This window comes from Lepidothrix coronata, unplaced genomic scaffold (genome assembly GCF_001604755.1).
Source record: "Lepidothrix coronata isolate B3197 unplaced genomic scaffold, Lepidothrix_coronata-1.0 Scaffold189, whole genome shotgun sequence".
Lineage (NCBI taxonomy): Eukaryota > Metazoa > Chordata > Aves > Passeriformes > Pipridae > Lepidothrix > Lepidothrix coronata.
The window spans coordinates 605,158-622,497 of record NW_016690369.1 but is presented as its reverse complement, the minus strand read 5'-3'; the positions used below and the strand labels follow the sequence as shown (position 1 = coordinate 622,497).

Genomic DNA, 17,340 nt, shown 5'->3' with positions numbered 1-17,340 from the left:
CAAAGATCACGAGCCACAGTTTGCTGCCTTTGGCATTAATCCCCAGTAATCTTGTTGGCTCCAAAGGAATTGTTTTGGAGATTCCCATGTGCAATCGAGGACAGAAACTGAGCCAGACACAAAGGATATAAAATCAGTTCCATGATTCAGAGCTGGTGTGACAGAGATGACAGTGCATTTTGGGGTGGCAGTAGAATAAATGGATGAGCCTCCAGGGATTGTCTACCCTGGAATGTTGTCATGTTGGGCTGGGAGGCACCAGGCTGACTAATGCCAGTGGGTCTCAGCCCACTGCAAACAACCTTGTTCTTCTCATGTCTTGTCATGACATCTTCATCCATTTCCCATGTTCTGCCCTTGAAACCTCCCAAGAGCCACGTGCTGTCTGAAACATTTTCAGTGGGAGACTTAGAGTTATAGCATTGGTTGGAGAGATGATGCTTTCCTCCAGCAAACATCCCCGAGGAAATTTTCCTGGTCAAAATAGGCTTGAAATGTATCCTATAGAATTAGATGGAATTCAGGAGAAATCCAAAATAAAGCTCTGCAGATCTTGCTGGAGGGTATCCACAAAGCTTTTAAAGTGAGAAAGTCAGCTCAAGAAACACAGAGTAGCTGCAGTTTCTTCTGTTGAACCCTCTTTGGGGGATCTGCTCAGCAGGACCCGACCTGCAGAAGCTCAGCCCAGCACAAAGGGATGCTGGTGGTGTCTCTCTTGGCCAACATCCATTCTCCATCTCCTCTTGTGTTCTTCTTACTCCAGCATGAACAGTGGCATTTTTCTGCAGGAATCTACCTTTTTATTTGCCTGATAATGATGCTCTAGATCCCTCTCTGGTTCTTGGGTTTCTTGCAGTGATCTCTTTGGGCTGCACCGCTCAGGGGAGTGGTGGAAGCACTGGTTGAAAACATACCATGGAATCATCATAGAAGATTTGGGTTGGAAAGGACTTTAAATATCATCTTATTCCAACCCCCTGCCATGGGCAGGGACACCTTCCACCAGACCAGGTTCCTCCAAGCCCCGTCCAACCTGGCCTTGGACACTTCCAGGGATCCAGGGGCAGCCACAGCTTCTCTGGACAACTTGTTCCAGTGCCTCACCACTCTCACAGTGAAGAACTTTTTTCTAATATCTAATCTACAGCTACTCTCTGTTGGTGTGAAGCCATTCCCCTTGTCCTGTCACTCCAGGCCCTTGGAAATAGCCTCTCTCCATCTTTCTTGTAGGTCACCCCAAAGCTTCTCTTTTCCAGGCTGAACAATCCCAACTCTCCCAGCCTTTCCTCCCAGCAGAGCTGCTCCATCCCTCTGATCATCTTGATGCCTCCTCTGGACTCTCTCCAGCAGCTCCACGTCCTTCCTGTGCTGTTGTTCCCCCGGGCTGGAGGCAGCTCTGCAGGGGGGTCTCACCTAAGGGGGCAGAGGGGCAGAATCCCCCCTGTGGGATCAGCCCAGGGCACAGGGGGGTTCTGGATGCTGAGGCAGGTCCAGCCTCTCCCCCACCAGCACCCCCAAGTCCTTCTCTCCACCTGCTCATCCCAGCCTGGATTGATACCAGGGTTGGGTGCAGCACCAGCACTTGGTCTTGTTAAACCACGTGAGATTCCCACACCTGCACCCAATCCAGGGCTGTTGGACCCCTTCACATTCCTGCAGGAAGGTCAGGACGTTTGATACGTTGATGGAAAAGCTGCAGTGAACAACCCCACGTATTTCTCAGAGGACATTTGGACTTGTTTTACTGGACATCCAGCCTGGGTGTTATTTTCTGTGGGGCTGCTCTGCAGTCCCCACACAGAGAGAGGTCGTATTTAATCAGAGGGCAAGGCTGAAGGAAGTACTCAGTAATTCCTCTCCTACCACGTCCTTTCCTGCTGTAGTTTATCCACTTCAGACTCCCCAGACAGCCTCCTGAGAGAGTGGTTCAATTTGATTTCAAGATGCTGGAAATAAGCTGAAGTGAATGTGCATTGACAACAGTTTTCTGGTTTAGTTTTTTTTTTTCCTGGGAGATGGTATATTCATTCCAGTCACTTTTTTCTTTTTCTTTTAAATTTTAATTATTTTTTCTATGTCTGCTGTGGCTGACTTCCATTTCTTTCCTACTCTGGAGTCTCAGCAGGAAGGACAACAATCGGTGGCCTGGGAAATATAAACCCCAAAGCCACGGAGTTCTGTTTGCACATCTGGAACTGGGGGTTGATTCTGCACCACTGGGCTGGCTGGGTGGAGGTGCTGGGACTGACAGGACAGCAAACATTTGTCCTTTTGTAGTGACTGACCAAGGAAGAGTTAAAAATCTCCTGGAAATTTGGAAAGAGCTCCAGATAGACCTTAGATCAGATTTTAGACTCAGGTTTGATGTTGTGAGCGAGATCTGGCCAGCTCAAGGGCTTCAAAGGATGCTGTCAGAACATGGAAGCAACTAAGCATGGGGAAAACCTTTTCCATGTCGTGGCTCATCTTGACCTTGAACAGATACCAGTATGATCCTTGGGATCTGATATTTAATAAGTCTTTTGAAGCCTTGTTACCATCACCTACAGCAGCTTTGGAAAGCCCTGGTGTATAATGTCACAGAAATATCAGAAACATCTTCTAAAATAACTTGCCTAGGGCCTGTAGGGGTTGGATGCTTCAATACAGAAGCTTCCTGGTTATAAACTGTGCATCTGTCAAAGACTTTTAATAAGTTTTTTTTTGCCTGGCAGTTGCATTTACTATGCATTGGCTGGTACATTAGGAAACTTCTAGTCTGCACATGAAAACCCTTTGAAAATCTCCCTCCCAGTGTGGTAATAAGCAAGAAAGTGGACACTCTGTGAAGGTCTATATGTATAATTTGTCTTCGGTTTTGATTAGTTTGCAGAGGCAAACAAGGTTTCTGGTTCTGAGATTACAGAGTCATCTTGAATTTGCTGCCTGGAATTTTTTGCTAGGTGTGAATTTGTGGCACAGGTGATCTTATGGAGCTCTGTCATGGCGAGGAAATCAGTTGACCAGGGGAAGGGGAAGAATGCCACGTGAGAAAACGAGAGTGAGCCTCCTAATTCCACCTGGCAGAGGTCTGATTGGGATGGAAGTGCTTGGGAAACGCAGGAGGGGTTCACTTGTGAGGCCCAATCTGTCGGGTCGGGGTTGGATGATGAACTTTAGGTGGAATTCATGTGCTATTAGGAAAGTTCTGCATGAGCTGGTGCCCAATCCCGTGGGTCTGGGAAACCTTTGGCCAGGTGGGAGTTAAGAACCGAGCCCAGACCTCAGGACTGAGTGCCTTCACTATGGTCTTGGACCTCATCCTTGATTTCTTTTCCCTAAGTTTAACAAAAATTGAAGTAATATTCTCTCCTGGTGGCCTCTCACCTGGGAACTTGGTGATGCAGAGACTCTTGTGTAGCTCCCCCTTCCTCCCTGTCCCCTCTACTATTGTAATACACCAACTACAGTGACTAAATATTCTTAATTAGCCTCCAACAGGCTTTAAATAGACCAGGGACAGCTTCCTTCCTTGTAAACTTTTTTTTCCAACCAAGTTTCTTTTTCTTCCTTCTAATTTTTGCACAAATTTAATGCAAAAAAAAAAATGTAGCCTATTAACACCCCCCTGTAAAATTAACTCACATTCTGGTGCAGGAGCAGCAGCCTCTTCCTTGCTGTGTAAATAATTTTCTATATTGCCTATATTTTCCCTTCCTACATTGCTACAATTTTTTTTTTGGACAGCAAAATTTCTGGACAAAACAGTCGTTTCGTGCCAGCAATGAACAAAACCTTTCATTCCATTAAACTGTAGCCCAGGATTACAACCACCTATTTCAGGAATAACGACTTTTAGGGGAAAAAAATATTCTGATGCATTTTATTTTGTCCTTTGGTATTTAAAAGTGGTAAGTGTGCACACTGCATGTCGAGTGGGCTCAGGAAACAGCATAAATGTTTTGAGATGACTGTTGCTTTACCAGGTACCAAAGATACCTCTTTATTAGAGCTCAGTTGTTATAAGGAACAATGTGTAGAAATACAGAGATAACTGCCCTTGTGGGTAGAAAAAAGGGCAAAGTGAAGGAAAGACTATTTTAGCTATTTAGTTAGAAAATACTTTCCTTCGTCTCCCTCCTCAAATAGTTGATTTTTTGGTAAAAATAGCACCCAGCATGTTTTGACTGAAATGGAAATATTTCAGTCTGGAGGGAAGTTATTGCGATACCTCCTGGGAACTGCTGTTTGGAAACGTGGTGTCTCCAACCTGTTGCCTCTCCAGAGTGACTCCCAGCTCCTGCCATGTCCCACAGAACACCACTGATGGCCACGGAGGCTGTTGTGTTCCCTGGAAAAGGAATGAAAGGAATTTGGTTCCCAGTGCGCAAGGAGAGAGTGGGATCCTGACTCCACCTGTGCTCCGGCACTTGGGACAAAGATATCCCTCTTCCAGGCAGCTTTTTTATGGGAAGGGAGCAGTTGGGGTTCAGCTTGGGCATGAGGAAGAATTTCTTCGCTGAAAGGGTGGTCAGGCATTGGAAGGGGCTGGAAGTGGTGGAGTCTCCATCCCTGGAGGTGTTTAAGGAATGACTGGATGTGGCATTCAGTGCTCTGGGCTGGTTGACAAGGTGGGGAAGGCTCACAGGTTGGACTTGATGATCTTGAAGGTCTCTTCTGACCTCAGTGATTCCGTGGAAATATATTTTCATCAAGGGAGAAGCAGCTGGGTTGTTATTTTTTCTCCCCTCTCAGCTCTCCATTGAAAAAGTGTTGATTTAGGTGAGAAGCAGCTGGGATGGGGACGGTTTCCTTCTGTCTGTGTGGTGCTTTGCACAGTGAGGGTCTGATGCTGACGGGGTCCCTCTGAGCTGCTGTGAGAATTTATGGTTTGCCATGCAGACCTAATGCCATGTGGCAAAGAGACATCCAATTCTTCCCCCCATGAGGCAGGGAGAGACTGTGAAAGCAGTCATCTCTACATCCTCCAAAAAACCCACAGAGAACCTGATGTGGCATCGTGCCATGGCATGTCCTTTCTTGTCCTCCACTGTAGCTCACAGGTGCCTCACTGGGCAAAAAAAAGGGGGCTCTGTCATTTCTTTGAGAATGGGATGTGGGAGTGTTGGAGCTGAGGAAGAAGGAACCAGCCAATCCATGCAGCACCTCATTAGGGGGTAGAGTTAAGGCCACACTCCTCATGTCACCTCCCTGTGGATTGTCTCCTTAGATGGGAAAGGTGGTGGGGATGCAGCTTTGGGGTGTCGTGTTGGTGCTGTTCCCACGAGGATCGCTGTGTGAAGGTGGAGTGTGACAGGAACAGGCAGCTCAAAGCCATAACCTGGGAGATCCCCTGGAACCCAGAAGGTTTGAGGGTCACCTGTGAGGTTTGCTGGCCATGGCTGTTGACCTTCCTGAGAAGCCACCAAAGCTGCCCTCCAGCAAGAGCTCCTGGGGTGGAGATTTAAGTGCTGGGTGTCCACAGGCCCTCTGAAGCCCACCCATACCCTGGCATCCACTGTTGTCTTGTGTATCTAAGGAATAAGTCTCTTTTTCCTCCCAGTCCATCTCTCTTTTGTTCCTCATTCGCAGCCTGGACTTCAGTTCTGGGAAAAAACTGCCTGACCAGCCAGGCCAAGTGGGTGGGAAGCCACGCTCCTGCTGGGAGGAGCTGCTGGGCTTCCAGGGGATGATACCCCACCTTTGGAATAGGCTTTCCTTGGCAAGCCACCAGTGCCCGGGGTTTGGAAAGCTTCCATGGCACAATGAGAGACACATTTCTTTGGTTTTGAGCTCCTGGGTGAGTTTCCCCTCCATTACAGCTCGGTTGCTGATGTTTCTGGCAGCCACCACAGCAGTGGTTTGGATGAAAGCTCCCCGCTGTGAGTAGGTTTATATAATTGCTATTGTTAAATTTTGTAAATAAGTTCTGAACTCTACGGCGATAGGTCCTCTCTAAGGGGTGTCATCAGAAGTTCGGGGCTCTTCCTCCTCGTGTAACTGGCCAGGTGAGCCAGGTGATGGGATTTGAGGATATGTCCTTGCTCCAGCATAATGATTTTGGGCAGGTGGGTAGGGTCCCTCACAGCCAGCTTGGCCCAATGGTTACAGCTTCAAAGGAGAAACCTTGTGCTGGAATGTGGGCTCTGCTTTGTGGCTGCTCTGAACCAGGTGACACTTTGGGATCTGCTGCTGTGCTACCTGATCTTTCTGGTTTTTTGCAAGTCTTTGTGTTCAGGGAACACCCAGCAGTTTTAGAGACAGCCCAGGAGGAGGCTTGTACCTCTCCTGAAGGCTCTGAAACCCCCTACTCAGCTTCAGTTCTTCCCCCTGCAGAGCAAGAATAATCTTGTCCAGCCACATTGTTTATGTGCTTGGAGAAATGTCTCCAAAACACACTGTAGGGTCTCATAGAAGAGAGGATTGCCAGCCAGTGTTGACAAAGCATCCCTGCTTCAAACCAGAGCTCAGAGCAAGGGAACAATCCAGGCTTGCCATTAGGGCTCACCCTGCCAGCCTGGCTCTGCTGAGGCTGTGGCTCTGCTGTGCATCAAATCTTGGTGATTTATTTATTCCTCTTTTCTGAGCACTCTGGAGTGGAGCTTGTTCTGTGGTCCAGGGATCCCCCATCCAGGACAACGAAGCTGAGAGACCCTGGGGGAAAGGAATGGGGACAACTACCATAAGGGGGGGAAAAAAAATAGACCTAAATATTTAATCCACCTCCAGGTCGACTTGGCAGAAATGAGGTTTCTATTTACATGCATGTGCACATCCCCATATACATTATAAACAGTATGGAGTTTATAAATCTATAATATGTAAATATAAATCTTGTGTGTTTTTGCTATAACTGCACATATCTATTTCAAGCATGGATGTAAAATAGCAGTTGTGGTGGAAGAGGCACAAATCTAAAGGGAAAGGTACTAAAAGGGAAGGGAATAACGAGTGCTGTGTGGATAAAGTGTGACGGGGCTGCAGTCTCCTGAGAGGGATGTTTCTGTTTCCCTGAAAGCCTGAACAATCACCGTGACACTAATGTGCTGCCTTCACTTATTAATCCACTGATCTATTTATTAATTGATTGCTTTTCCTGACTTGTTTTTATTTTCCATTTCTTTGCTTTTAGTAAAGAGTACCCGGTTGTCCCCAGGAGCACAGTGAGACAAAAAGTGTCCTCGAATCACAGCCCGTTCAGTGGCGAGACCAGGGTCCTTTCTGCCTCCTCCAACCTGGGCTCCCAGTACCAGTGTGAGAACGGGGTGTCCAGCACCTCCCAGGACCTGCTACCGCCTGCCAACCCCTACCCGATCTCCCAGGAGCACAGCCAGATCTACCACTGCACCAAGAGAAAAGGTCAGGCCTTGGCTGCTCCCTGCTCTGTGCTTTCCCCCTCCTGACGTGACTGTCAGCCTCCTTTCCTGATCCTTGTCCCAGCCTGCCTTACACTGACGCTTGGGGATGAGTGAGGGATGAGGGTTGTGTGCTGGAGGTGGGCTGGGAGACTCCCCTCACCCTCATTAGCCCAAAATCCACTGCTGGGCTGCCTGGAGGGGTGGCAGTGCCTTTCACCCACGGTGAATCCACACTTGGAAAGATAGCTGGTGCCAGAGATAAAGAGGACTTATCTGCCTCCATAGCCCCTCAGGCAGGGTTAATCTCCAAGTGGAGATGCCTTGACACTTTGCATTTTGCACAGTTTTCAGCTCGGGGTCTCACAGCTGGGAGAGAGTTTTCAGTCTGCAGAAAGCAATTCCACTCAAACGCTCGCTCTAATGAACGGTGCCTGGGATTGAAAATCATGATATCCATGTTCCTTCCCCTCTGGTGCGACTGACCTGCTTTGACAGAGCTGGAGGGATCAAACTGTGAGGGCTTTACACTGACTGCTCAGCTCGTCCTGGCGTGAAGAGCCCCGTGATAGCGACGGGATAATTGTTTTGGGCAGGAGCGAGTGGTCTGTGGTCTCTCCCTCCCTCTCCCAAAGCCATGGGAATGCTCAGATGCACAAACACTTGCAGGGCTGAGGTAGCAAAAGCCTCAGATCAGCTCTACTCCAGGTACTCCGAAGAAAATAGGGAATTTCCAGGGCTGAATGCAACAAGGAGTGACAGGACGTGGTTACTGCTGACCCCTATTCCCTTTTCTCAGGATTTAGTCTACGTTGCACTGGGAAAGCTCACAGAAGTCAGCAAGTACCATGGCATTTGAGTGCACCAAGCATTTCTCCAGCCTGGTAGCCTCTCCCCACAGCAGATCCCCTCCTGCTTCCCTGCACGGTCCTATCAGTCAGACACATGTCATTATTTTTAGTAACGTAACCCCGGGGCACGGGGATGTGCAGACACACAGTCTAAGGTAGTGGATGCTGGGAAGTGCTGGCAGAGGAGGCAGGAGGGCAGGGGAAATCTCCCTCCTGTCCTTGGTGAATCTCCTGAATGTTGTAGGGGCACGTGTGCTGTGTACAGGTTTCTGTGTAAAGCTATAGAAGCTGAGACATTCTGGGGGTTTCCTGAGTCTGAGCTAGACAGTGGAAAACAGAGGTGTCATTTTCTGCCCCCTCCAGCTGACCAGGTGACAGTTGTGGTCACACAGAGTGTGTTGGAGCTGGGATTGGAAATGGTGATGCTAGACTTGAGCTAGATGTAAGGTAGGGAATAAGGAGAAGCAGAACGTCCCCTAGGTCAGAGATGGGGTGTGTGACCTGTCTTACCCCTTTAGTGATGGATATGAGGTGCTGGGACACAACTGGGCTGCTGCAAAACCCCGCTGCTCACGATGGAAAGTCCCACTCATCCCTGGCATCCCTCAGCCTGTGATCCATCCCCAGCGCTCCTTTGCCCTGGGAGCTGAGCTTTCACCGCCCCTCTTCCCCTCTGCAAACCCTAACCAAAACAAGCTGCCCCGAACGGCAACAAACCCTTTGGACAATCTCCGAGCGCTGCGCGTCCCCGCACCGCAGGGCAATTCATCATTCGCCTCCGCATTGTAACGCGATAAGGAATCAACAGAGGTTTCCTTCCAGTTTTGGGATTCCCGCTAAGTGGTGTCTCCATGGGTGGTTTCCTTCAATCCCCCAATTATCTCACTTCCTCTTATTGTCACAGAAGAGACGACTATCTGCCCCGTAATAAGCTCCCCGGCCCCTTTTGGCCCTTGCGAAAGTGCAGGAGACTGGCAAAGGGAGCCCTTGTCTGCGCGGCCGATGGCCCATCAGCCCCCTCATTATCTCCGCGATGGCTTGAGTGGCACAAGCAGTTAAGGGCCTTTTATCAGAGCCGCCAAACGCTTTAATCAAAGAGAAGCAGCGTCCTGTCCGATACCACCGGCTTCTTCCGCGGAGCTGTTCGTCTCGGCAGCCCGAGTCTCTCCTTTCCTCCCTGCGCCTTTTTTCCCCCCCTCCCTGCCCCGTGCATCCAGTAAATCGAAAACAGCCACCAGGGCTTAAAGAAAAGAAACACAAAGTTAATGGGAAACAGAGAGTCGGAGTGAGCTGCCAAGCAGCTCTTTGCGAAGTGAAATTAATTAAAAAAGAAGAAAAAAGTCACTCGAGATGAGCAATTCTGTTTGGATAAATCAGAACGTGATCCAAGGTTTCATCTCGGACTCTGACTGAGCGTGACACTTCCTTCTAGCACCGAGCAAGGATCTTTGTTGGAGCTGGGAAAATAACCCTACATATAATCTTCCTCTTTTCCTCCTTTTCTAGCCTCTCGTTTCTGAGCTTTCCCACGTAGTTTTCCTACAATTCTGCATAACTCCTACCAAGCCTCGACATCTAAGAAAACCTGAAAGCAAAAGAATATTTGCTCCTATTTTCCTCTGTCCATTTTCTGGACTGGAAATCTTATTGATTTTGTTGGATTATCCGTTCCCCAAACACTGACTCCTCCTCAGTCAGTTTAGGATTTATCTCAAGCGGATTATTTCCTTTTTGCAGGGCAGTGGTTATGGATAAATGCTCTCAGGGGCAGAAGGTAATTCAGCTGGGTTTGAGACCAGCTGGTGTCTACATCTTCTGTAGTAAATTCCACCACTGTTTTCCAAGAGGGTCTCTCCTTGGAGTTCCTTCCATCTTGGACATCTCACGAGGTTTCTCCATATCCTTTTCAGTTGGGGTCAGGCCTCAGTTTAGGCTCAGTTAGGAACAGGTCTGTGTTCAAGCAGCTCAGAGGAACCCTGTTCAACTTCTACTTCCTTGGTGACCTCAGACAAGGACTGTGCTCTGTGGTTGACAGTGTTGTTTTTAGCTGTCAGGTCAAGATGGATTCACCGTGGAGATCTGATATGGAGCTACATTAGGGGAGAGCAGCAGGGCTGTGAGGGGATGTTATCTCGGAAGGCTCCTCTGGTTCAGGGAGGTGATGCTCTCCTGGGTGAGGAAGGAAGGAAGGACGCATCCCAGAGCTCCAAATCTGGCGACTGCTGGTGTGCAGGTGGGAGTGCAGGGTCACAGCATTGGGAATGACCCCGGTGTGCTGCAACAGGGTCGCTGCTCCAGGCACAGGGAATGGGGAGAATCATTCTGTGTTGTATCCCAGCTTCATGCTGAGATTGCTTATGGCACTGGATTAACTCCAGTCCTGTACCTTACCAAGGAGTGGCCTCAGTTCTTGATGTGGATTTTCAGGCTGCAACAAAGACCAGTTAGAGCCTTGTCTTTCTCCTAGATGTTCTCCACCTCTCCCTCTCTCATTGTTGTGCTTGGAGGAGCCCAAAAAGACTTCCCAGCAGGCAGCTAGCTTTGTGTCTTTCGTTTAGCCCCACATCCCAGTTAGGGTGTTGGGGCTCGTTTTCCCTTGTATTATCCTCTCCCTCAGATTTCCTGTGGATTAAATAGTCATCCCTCTAAACCTCTGCTCCCTCCCAGCCTTACACAATCTCAACCACTTGGCAGATTTCTGGGATGCTTGTGATGCTGGACAGGAGGCAACTGGAACAGCCTCTCCCTGGGGAGGTTATAAAAGTTGTCATGTTGGCATTCTGAGGGAGAAGAGGGATGTGGCAGAATTCACCGGCTCCAACCAGCAAGGACCGTATCCTTCAGCCACCTAACCTGGACAGGACATCATGGGGAAGAATATATCTTTCCTCTCCTTCCTGCTCTGATGAGGCTGGTGGAGGTCCAGCAATGCCTTTCCTCCTCCTCCTCAAGAACAGGCACTGTTAGTGTGGACAGACCTTTTTGTTGACTGAATTGATTTTTCCCACGTCCCACCCAGCTCTTCTTTCACTCAAAGAATCTGTAGGACAAGATCCAGGTGTGGGGTGTCTTCTTGGAGGACGTGCTGCTCATCCAGCTGATGTTTGGAGATGCAATGAGTCGGCCAAGGCTTGAGCTGCTGCAGCTGGAGGTGTTTGTAGCTTGGATAGATGCAGTGGAGCCCAGAGCAAGGTGTCTGCTGGGGCAAAAGGAGCCTGCCTGCGTGGTGAGGGGATATTCAGGGGGCTGGTGGGCACCCAGCTTTTGCTGTGTGGCACTGTAGCTCCAGCAGCTTTGTATCCCTCTCATGAGGAAAGGCTGAGGGAGCTGGGCCTGAGCAGACTTGAGAGGAGATGGCTGAGAGGGACCTCATCCATGTCTGTCAGTGTCTGCAGGGAGGGGTCAGGGGATGGACCAGGCTCTGCTTGTGGGGGGGGGGTCAGCAATGGGACAAGAGGAGCAGGCAGGAACTGATGCCCAGGAAGTTCCACCTGAACATGAGGAAGAACTTCTTCACTGTGCAGTGACCAAGCACTGGAACAGGTTGCCCAGAGAGGACGTGGAGTGTCCCTCACCGGAGATGTTCCAGGACTGTCTGGATGCAACCCTGTGCCATTCTCCCTCACTGGAGACATTCCAGAACTGTCTGGGTGCAATCCTGTGCCATGTGCTCTGGGATGGCCCTGCTGGAGCAGGGAGGTGGGACCAGATGACCCACTGTGGTGCCTTCCAACCTGACCCATCCTGTGACTCTGGGATCTCACTCTCCATCAGAGGTGCCTCCTGTGTCTCAGCAGGCAGTGCTGGCAACTTGCTACCTCTGGAAGAGGTTCCAGCTTTTGATATTGGATTGTCCTTGCCCTACAACCCTTTGTGTCGTGTTCCCTGCAATGCAACACATCCATACCACAAATGGTGTGATAGCTGGAGGAACTGGCATGTCTTAGGTTCCATGTCCTAGGATGTGCATCTTGTTTGCCCTTTAGGGATGTTCATTTTGATTGAATCTGCCTCTTTTTTTATTTCTTGGACACCCCTTGTCAGCCTTGCACCCTTGTATTGGCTATTCAGGCTCGTGCTAGATCCATGCTAGAATCCAGACTGTGTGGGTGATAATCACCCATTGTGTCTCCCTCACAAAGTTGGGATGAACCTCCTGTAATGCCCTGGAAGCGTGGATAAGCTTTGAAAATTAAACCAGTCACGTCCCATTCTCCATTGTCTTCTGTCCTGGGAAAGTTGACTGTCACGAATCAGAAAGGAGCTCTCCTGATTTACACCAAGGGAAGAGGTGGGCCCAGTGCACCCTGAAGTCCAGAGACTTTACATGCTTGCATTTCATTCTGGACGGCCCTAATCTTGGAACTGGGAAAATTCCATTTAAAGAGCCATTTGTGTGGTATTTACAACCCAGCTGGAAGTAGTAAATACCGGAAATCTTGGAACTGCTTATGCTCTTGCTCGAGCTCCTTCATTAGATAGATCATCAAATTCCTTGTGAGGGAGCCAGTTTCCAGCCCATTTCTGCAGGCTCCGTTTTCCTTGGATCCACTTCGGAGCAGCTTCTCCTTGGCTCTGGCAGCTTCCCCTGCTTGGCAGAACCTTCTGCTTTTTGAGGTTTGTGCAGTGTCGAGGGGCCGGTCGCAGGAGCTGATTGCCACCCTTGGCTTCCAAGAACACCAACAAAAGTGGAGGATGGTCAGCACCTCCCAGGATGGTCAGCACCTCACAGGATGCCCAACACCTCCAAGGGCTCAGTGGCAACTGGCAAAGGACAGTGAATTGCCATCAGGGAACCAACACTGGGAATCAAACCCAGAGCAGGCAGTTAAGCATCTCCCATGTCCTGCTTACACTGATGCTGAGGAGGTGAGAGGACCTTCAGGGAGAGGATTATGGCCTTGAGATGGGCTGTCCAGGCTCCAGAACCGGTGGGGATGAATTTAAACTGCAGCCTTCAGCACTGTGTGTGAGATCTGTTTGCCTTGTTCTCCTTTTGCCGTTCTCTCGCCTGAAGATGGCCCCTTTCCACCCAAGGTCTGTTCCACACACCATGAGATGCCCTTTTGCTGCTCTGTGCTGGCTTTGGTCTCCTCTGTGAGGGGTGGGGGGACAATGCCAGGTCCCACTGGAGAGCCTGGACAGTGTAACTCCATCAGCTGGCACCTCTCTGGCCTGCATGATCCCACCTGATGATGCAGACAGACTGTTCTCCGATCTCTCTAGCACTTTGAGGTTACATAGATGGGGAAAATCACCAGGAAGAGGGGCCAAAGGGCAGGCAAAAGCTGTTAGGGTAGGATGTAGTCCTTTACTAGTGACTATGTCCCATTTGGAAACGGGTACAGGGTCCTTACACATCTTAAAATGTGGACTAATGGTGCCTTTTCCACATACAACAGCAGCCAGCCTGGCTCTAGAGAGACCAGCTGATAGAGGGCACCTAGAGGGTGTCCACTGAAATTCTGACTGGTTTTGTTTTCCTCTCTTCACCTGTGGTGAATCCTGGAAGCGGCTCTGCCTGGCTGTGCCCTGGCAGGCAGAGAAATGTCTGGGCTAAATGGAAAAACCAGCGACCTCAGGTTGTAAGTCAGGCAGTTTTACAGCACGGAAAAACAGAGTTTGACTGGTTTGTGTTGTATATTTAAAAAAAATACAAATAAAATAAACAGTCAAACCCCAAGCCAATGATTTCTAATGCCAGCAGAGGGATGCGGTTTAATGCTGAAAACTTTATTAGCAGAACAATGCTGCATTTTACAAGACATTGTTTTTCCACCCTAGTGCTCTTATTACTCAGTGGTGGGTTGGGGATCCAAAACTTTTACGCCGTCCGTAAAAGCTGGAGCTCGGGCTGCTCTTCCAGCTGTACCTCCCGTGAGGGAGCAGGGCAGGGGTTAGACCCGTGCTTCCAGCTTTTGTCTTCCAGGGCACTGCATCCTCCCCACTGCTCCCACATCAAATGGACCTGACCAGCGTTAGAGAGGGTGACACATTTCTGCATCTCCCTGCTTATTGTTTCAGCTGCTTTAAAGATGGGATTGCACTGCTCACTTATTCCGTCCTGCTTTCCACCCTGATTTAAAAAGAAAGCAGAGGAGGAAGGTGACTTGGTTATCAGGGCTCTGCATTGTTGGAGTGAAAGAGTCAGGTTTTGTGTTTTTTTCAGGAAGGAATGAAATAGGATTGTGGTTTTGCACCGAATTTCTGGGCAGTGCTGTCACAAAGCCAGAGGACACGTAGGGAAATGTCCCCACAGTGTGTACCTCAGTACCTGCTGTTTTCTGGGATTGTTGGACCGAGATGAACAGCAGCAGTTGTTCCAGCTGGACTTGGAAGACACCTGAGTGGGAATAATGGGTTATTTTACGTGTAGAGTGGATGCAGCTTCCAGGAGAACACACATGGCTGTTTACAGCAATAAGGGTGTGTGTTTACAAGACACTAAACCTGCACCTCCCAAAGGTGAGACAGGAACACTCCCACTGGAGCAGCCTGGCAGCATCCCCTGTGCATCCTGTGGGGCAGATTCTCTTAATCCTCCTTTTTGTGAAATTGTTGGTTTGTTTTGTTTTTTTTTCCCTTTGTATTTTGGGGTTGAAAAACAAAATTGAAAAGGAGAATTCTGTGTGGCAGCCTTTCAAATTTTACCCCTGTTAAATGGGGGCGGCCTGGAGGGCTTTGACAAAGCGGGATGTTTTTCTGCCTGCACCAGAAATCCTGTTTTTGAAGCAGCAGCAAAGTTAATCCGTGTCAGAACAAGCTCCCCTTCCCTTGCCACGCTGTCCTTAAAATCTCTTGGTGAAGTGCTCGTCCCTGGGAACTTTGCCATCCATTCCAGCAGAGCTGGATTTCATTTGATGACCCTGCAGATGAATAAATAAGTGCACATTCATTTATTCATTTTGCTTCGCCCTGGAGATTTCACCTAAATTGTTTATCTCCTTCCTTCTCTTGGCCCGGGATGCTGCAGGAAACAAAGGGCTCTGCAAGATGTGCCATGTTGTTTCTAGCTGTGAAATTTACTTTTCTTTTTTGTTCCCCTTGGCTCCAGCACACGGCCCTGTGTGGATTTATGTGCCCAGCTGCCTTGGCACAGCTGAAAACCGGGGTTGAAAAACTCCAAATCTGATTGTCTCAGCTGTGCCATCGCTGCTGCTCTCCTGGAGGGGGGGATTTTTATTGTCATCTCCATTTTCGTGTGTTTTTTTTTTTTAATCATGAAAATGTGTCACTGTAAAGGCTTTTGGTTAACGGCATCAGCTCTGAGCCTCTCGGGTGGGATGGGGACCTCTGTTAGGTCTGCAGGGAGATGTTACTCCTCAGGTCACAGTGCTGGCAGCAGGGAGGAGATGAGGAGCTTGTGGGGTGTGTAGGGGACATCACCAAGCAAGCTGAGCCTCAGGATCCCTCCAGCATCTCCCCTGATCTTCCTCCCAGAGCTCCTGGCTAACCTCTCCCCCGGTCCAAGCAGGCAGGGCCAAGTGGAAGACTCGGTTTCAGCAGGATTGGTTCAGCTCAGTCCCAGGGAAATGAGGGGGATTTGCACCGAGAGGAGTGTCTGGAGCAGAGGCTGTGTGCTGGGTAAAACCAGGGTTGTGGAGAGGGAGGTTCAGCTGAGGGCATGGCTTTGTTCACCACCAGGACTTCTCTCTTCCCAACAGATGAGGAATGTTCCACCACCGAGCACCCCTACAAGAAGCCCTACATGGAGACATCTCCAGCAGACGAGGATCCCTTCTACAGGTCCAGTTACCCCCAGCAGCAGGGACTGAACACGTCGTACAGGACTGAGTCCGCCCAGCGCCAGGCCTGTATGTACGCCAGCTCCGCTCCCCCCACGGACCCCGTGCCCAGCCTGGAGGACATCAGCTGTAACACGTGGCCCAGCGTGCCATCCTACAGCAGTTGCACAGTGTCTGCCATGCAGCCCATGGACAGGTTACCCTACCAGCATTTCTCTGCCCACTTCACCTCGGGGCCGCTCATGCCCCGGCTGGGCAGCGTGGCCAACCACACGTCCCCCCAGCTCGGAGACACCCACAGCATGTTCCAGCACCAGACCTCTGTTTCTCACCAGCCCATTGTCAGGCAGTGCGGACCTCAAAGTGGCATCCAGTCCCCTCCCAGCAGCCTACAGCCCGCGGAATTCCTGTATTCCCACGGCGTGCCCCGAACCCTCTCGCCCCACCAGTACCACTCCGTGCACGGCGTGGGCATGGTGCCAGAGTGGAGCGAGAACAGCTAACAAGGGAGAAGTGCAAGAGAGCGTCAGCCACGGGAAAACTGAAACAAACAAACAAAAAAAAAACAAAACGGGAAAAGGAAAAAAAAAAACCAACAAAACCCAAACCAAAACCCCTGTCGATTAAAAAAAAAAAATAAATAAAAAAAAGCGAGGATATTTTGCAAGACTCCTTTAACTGAATGTTCACCGCTAGCACTCGAGAGGGACGGACGCTGACTGAAAAGCACGGATGAAAACAGGCATCAGCCTCGGTGTGACTTGCCCCCCTCCTTCCTCCCCTCCCCCCTTTATTTTTTTTTTTCTTTTGTTTCAAAAGAAAAACCAACAGATTGGCACAAAATTCTTCCCCTGCCACGGGCCCACCCAGTTTGTGTTGCTGCCACCGCCAGCCCCGTGCCCTCGTTCCCCCCCACCCCTTCCCGCCCCGCTCCCGTCCTCCTGCTCTTTTTGTTCTCCCAAGGGACACCAAACTCCTGCTGCCTTTCTCACCACGGTCAGAATGCTTGAAAGGAAACAAACTAGGATGTTACCTTTTTTTTTTTTTTTTTTTTAATTAGCATTATCCTTCTTACTTTCCAACAGAAAGAGGTACTGAGAAGCCACAAACAAAAACCCAGTGCCTACCTCGCCCAGGCATTGTACCAAGAGCGAAATCTTTCCTCATAAATGTCTCAAAACACGTCTCTGCAGGAACCATCCCCATAAACTCATCTCCTTTCCCACTTGTAATCCTCTCACTCTTCTTCCCTTCCCATCTCCTGGCCTTTCCTGGTCCATCAGCTGGTTCTGACGGAAGCACGGGGGTTATTTCCAAGCTTGAAAACATCCACGGTTTGACTCCTGCTACACTTCTACCGGAATGTGGAAAGCAAAGCTCTGAGCCAGCTGGGGAGGGGGGGGGGGGGGG

The 17,340-nt window shown here is 49.7% G+C and overlaps 1 protein-coding gene across 2 annotated transcripts in view; it reads left to right on the top strand.

Moving 5' to 3' along the window:
- TBX5 (T-box 5) overlaps nt 1–16,722 on the top strand; it is a 39,627-nt gene extending 22,905 nt beyond the window's left edge. Inside the window, exons 7-8 of one of the 2 annotated variants that reach the window (XM_017831322.1) lie at nt 7,112–7,338; nt 15,850–16,722. In XM_017831322.1, coding sequence (XP_017686811.1) covers nt 7,112–7,338; nt 15,850–16,433 — 811 coding nt within the window. In that variant the 3' untranslated portion in view covers nt 16,434–16,722. The remainder of the gene's footprint in view (nt 1–7,111; nt 7,339–15,849) is intronic. The other variant, XM_017831323.1, reaches the window with a different exon arrangement.
- The last annotated feature ends 618 nt before the right edge of the window (nt 16,723–17,340 follow it).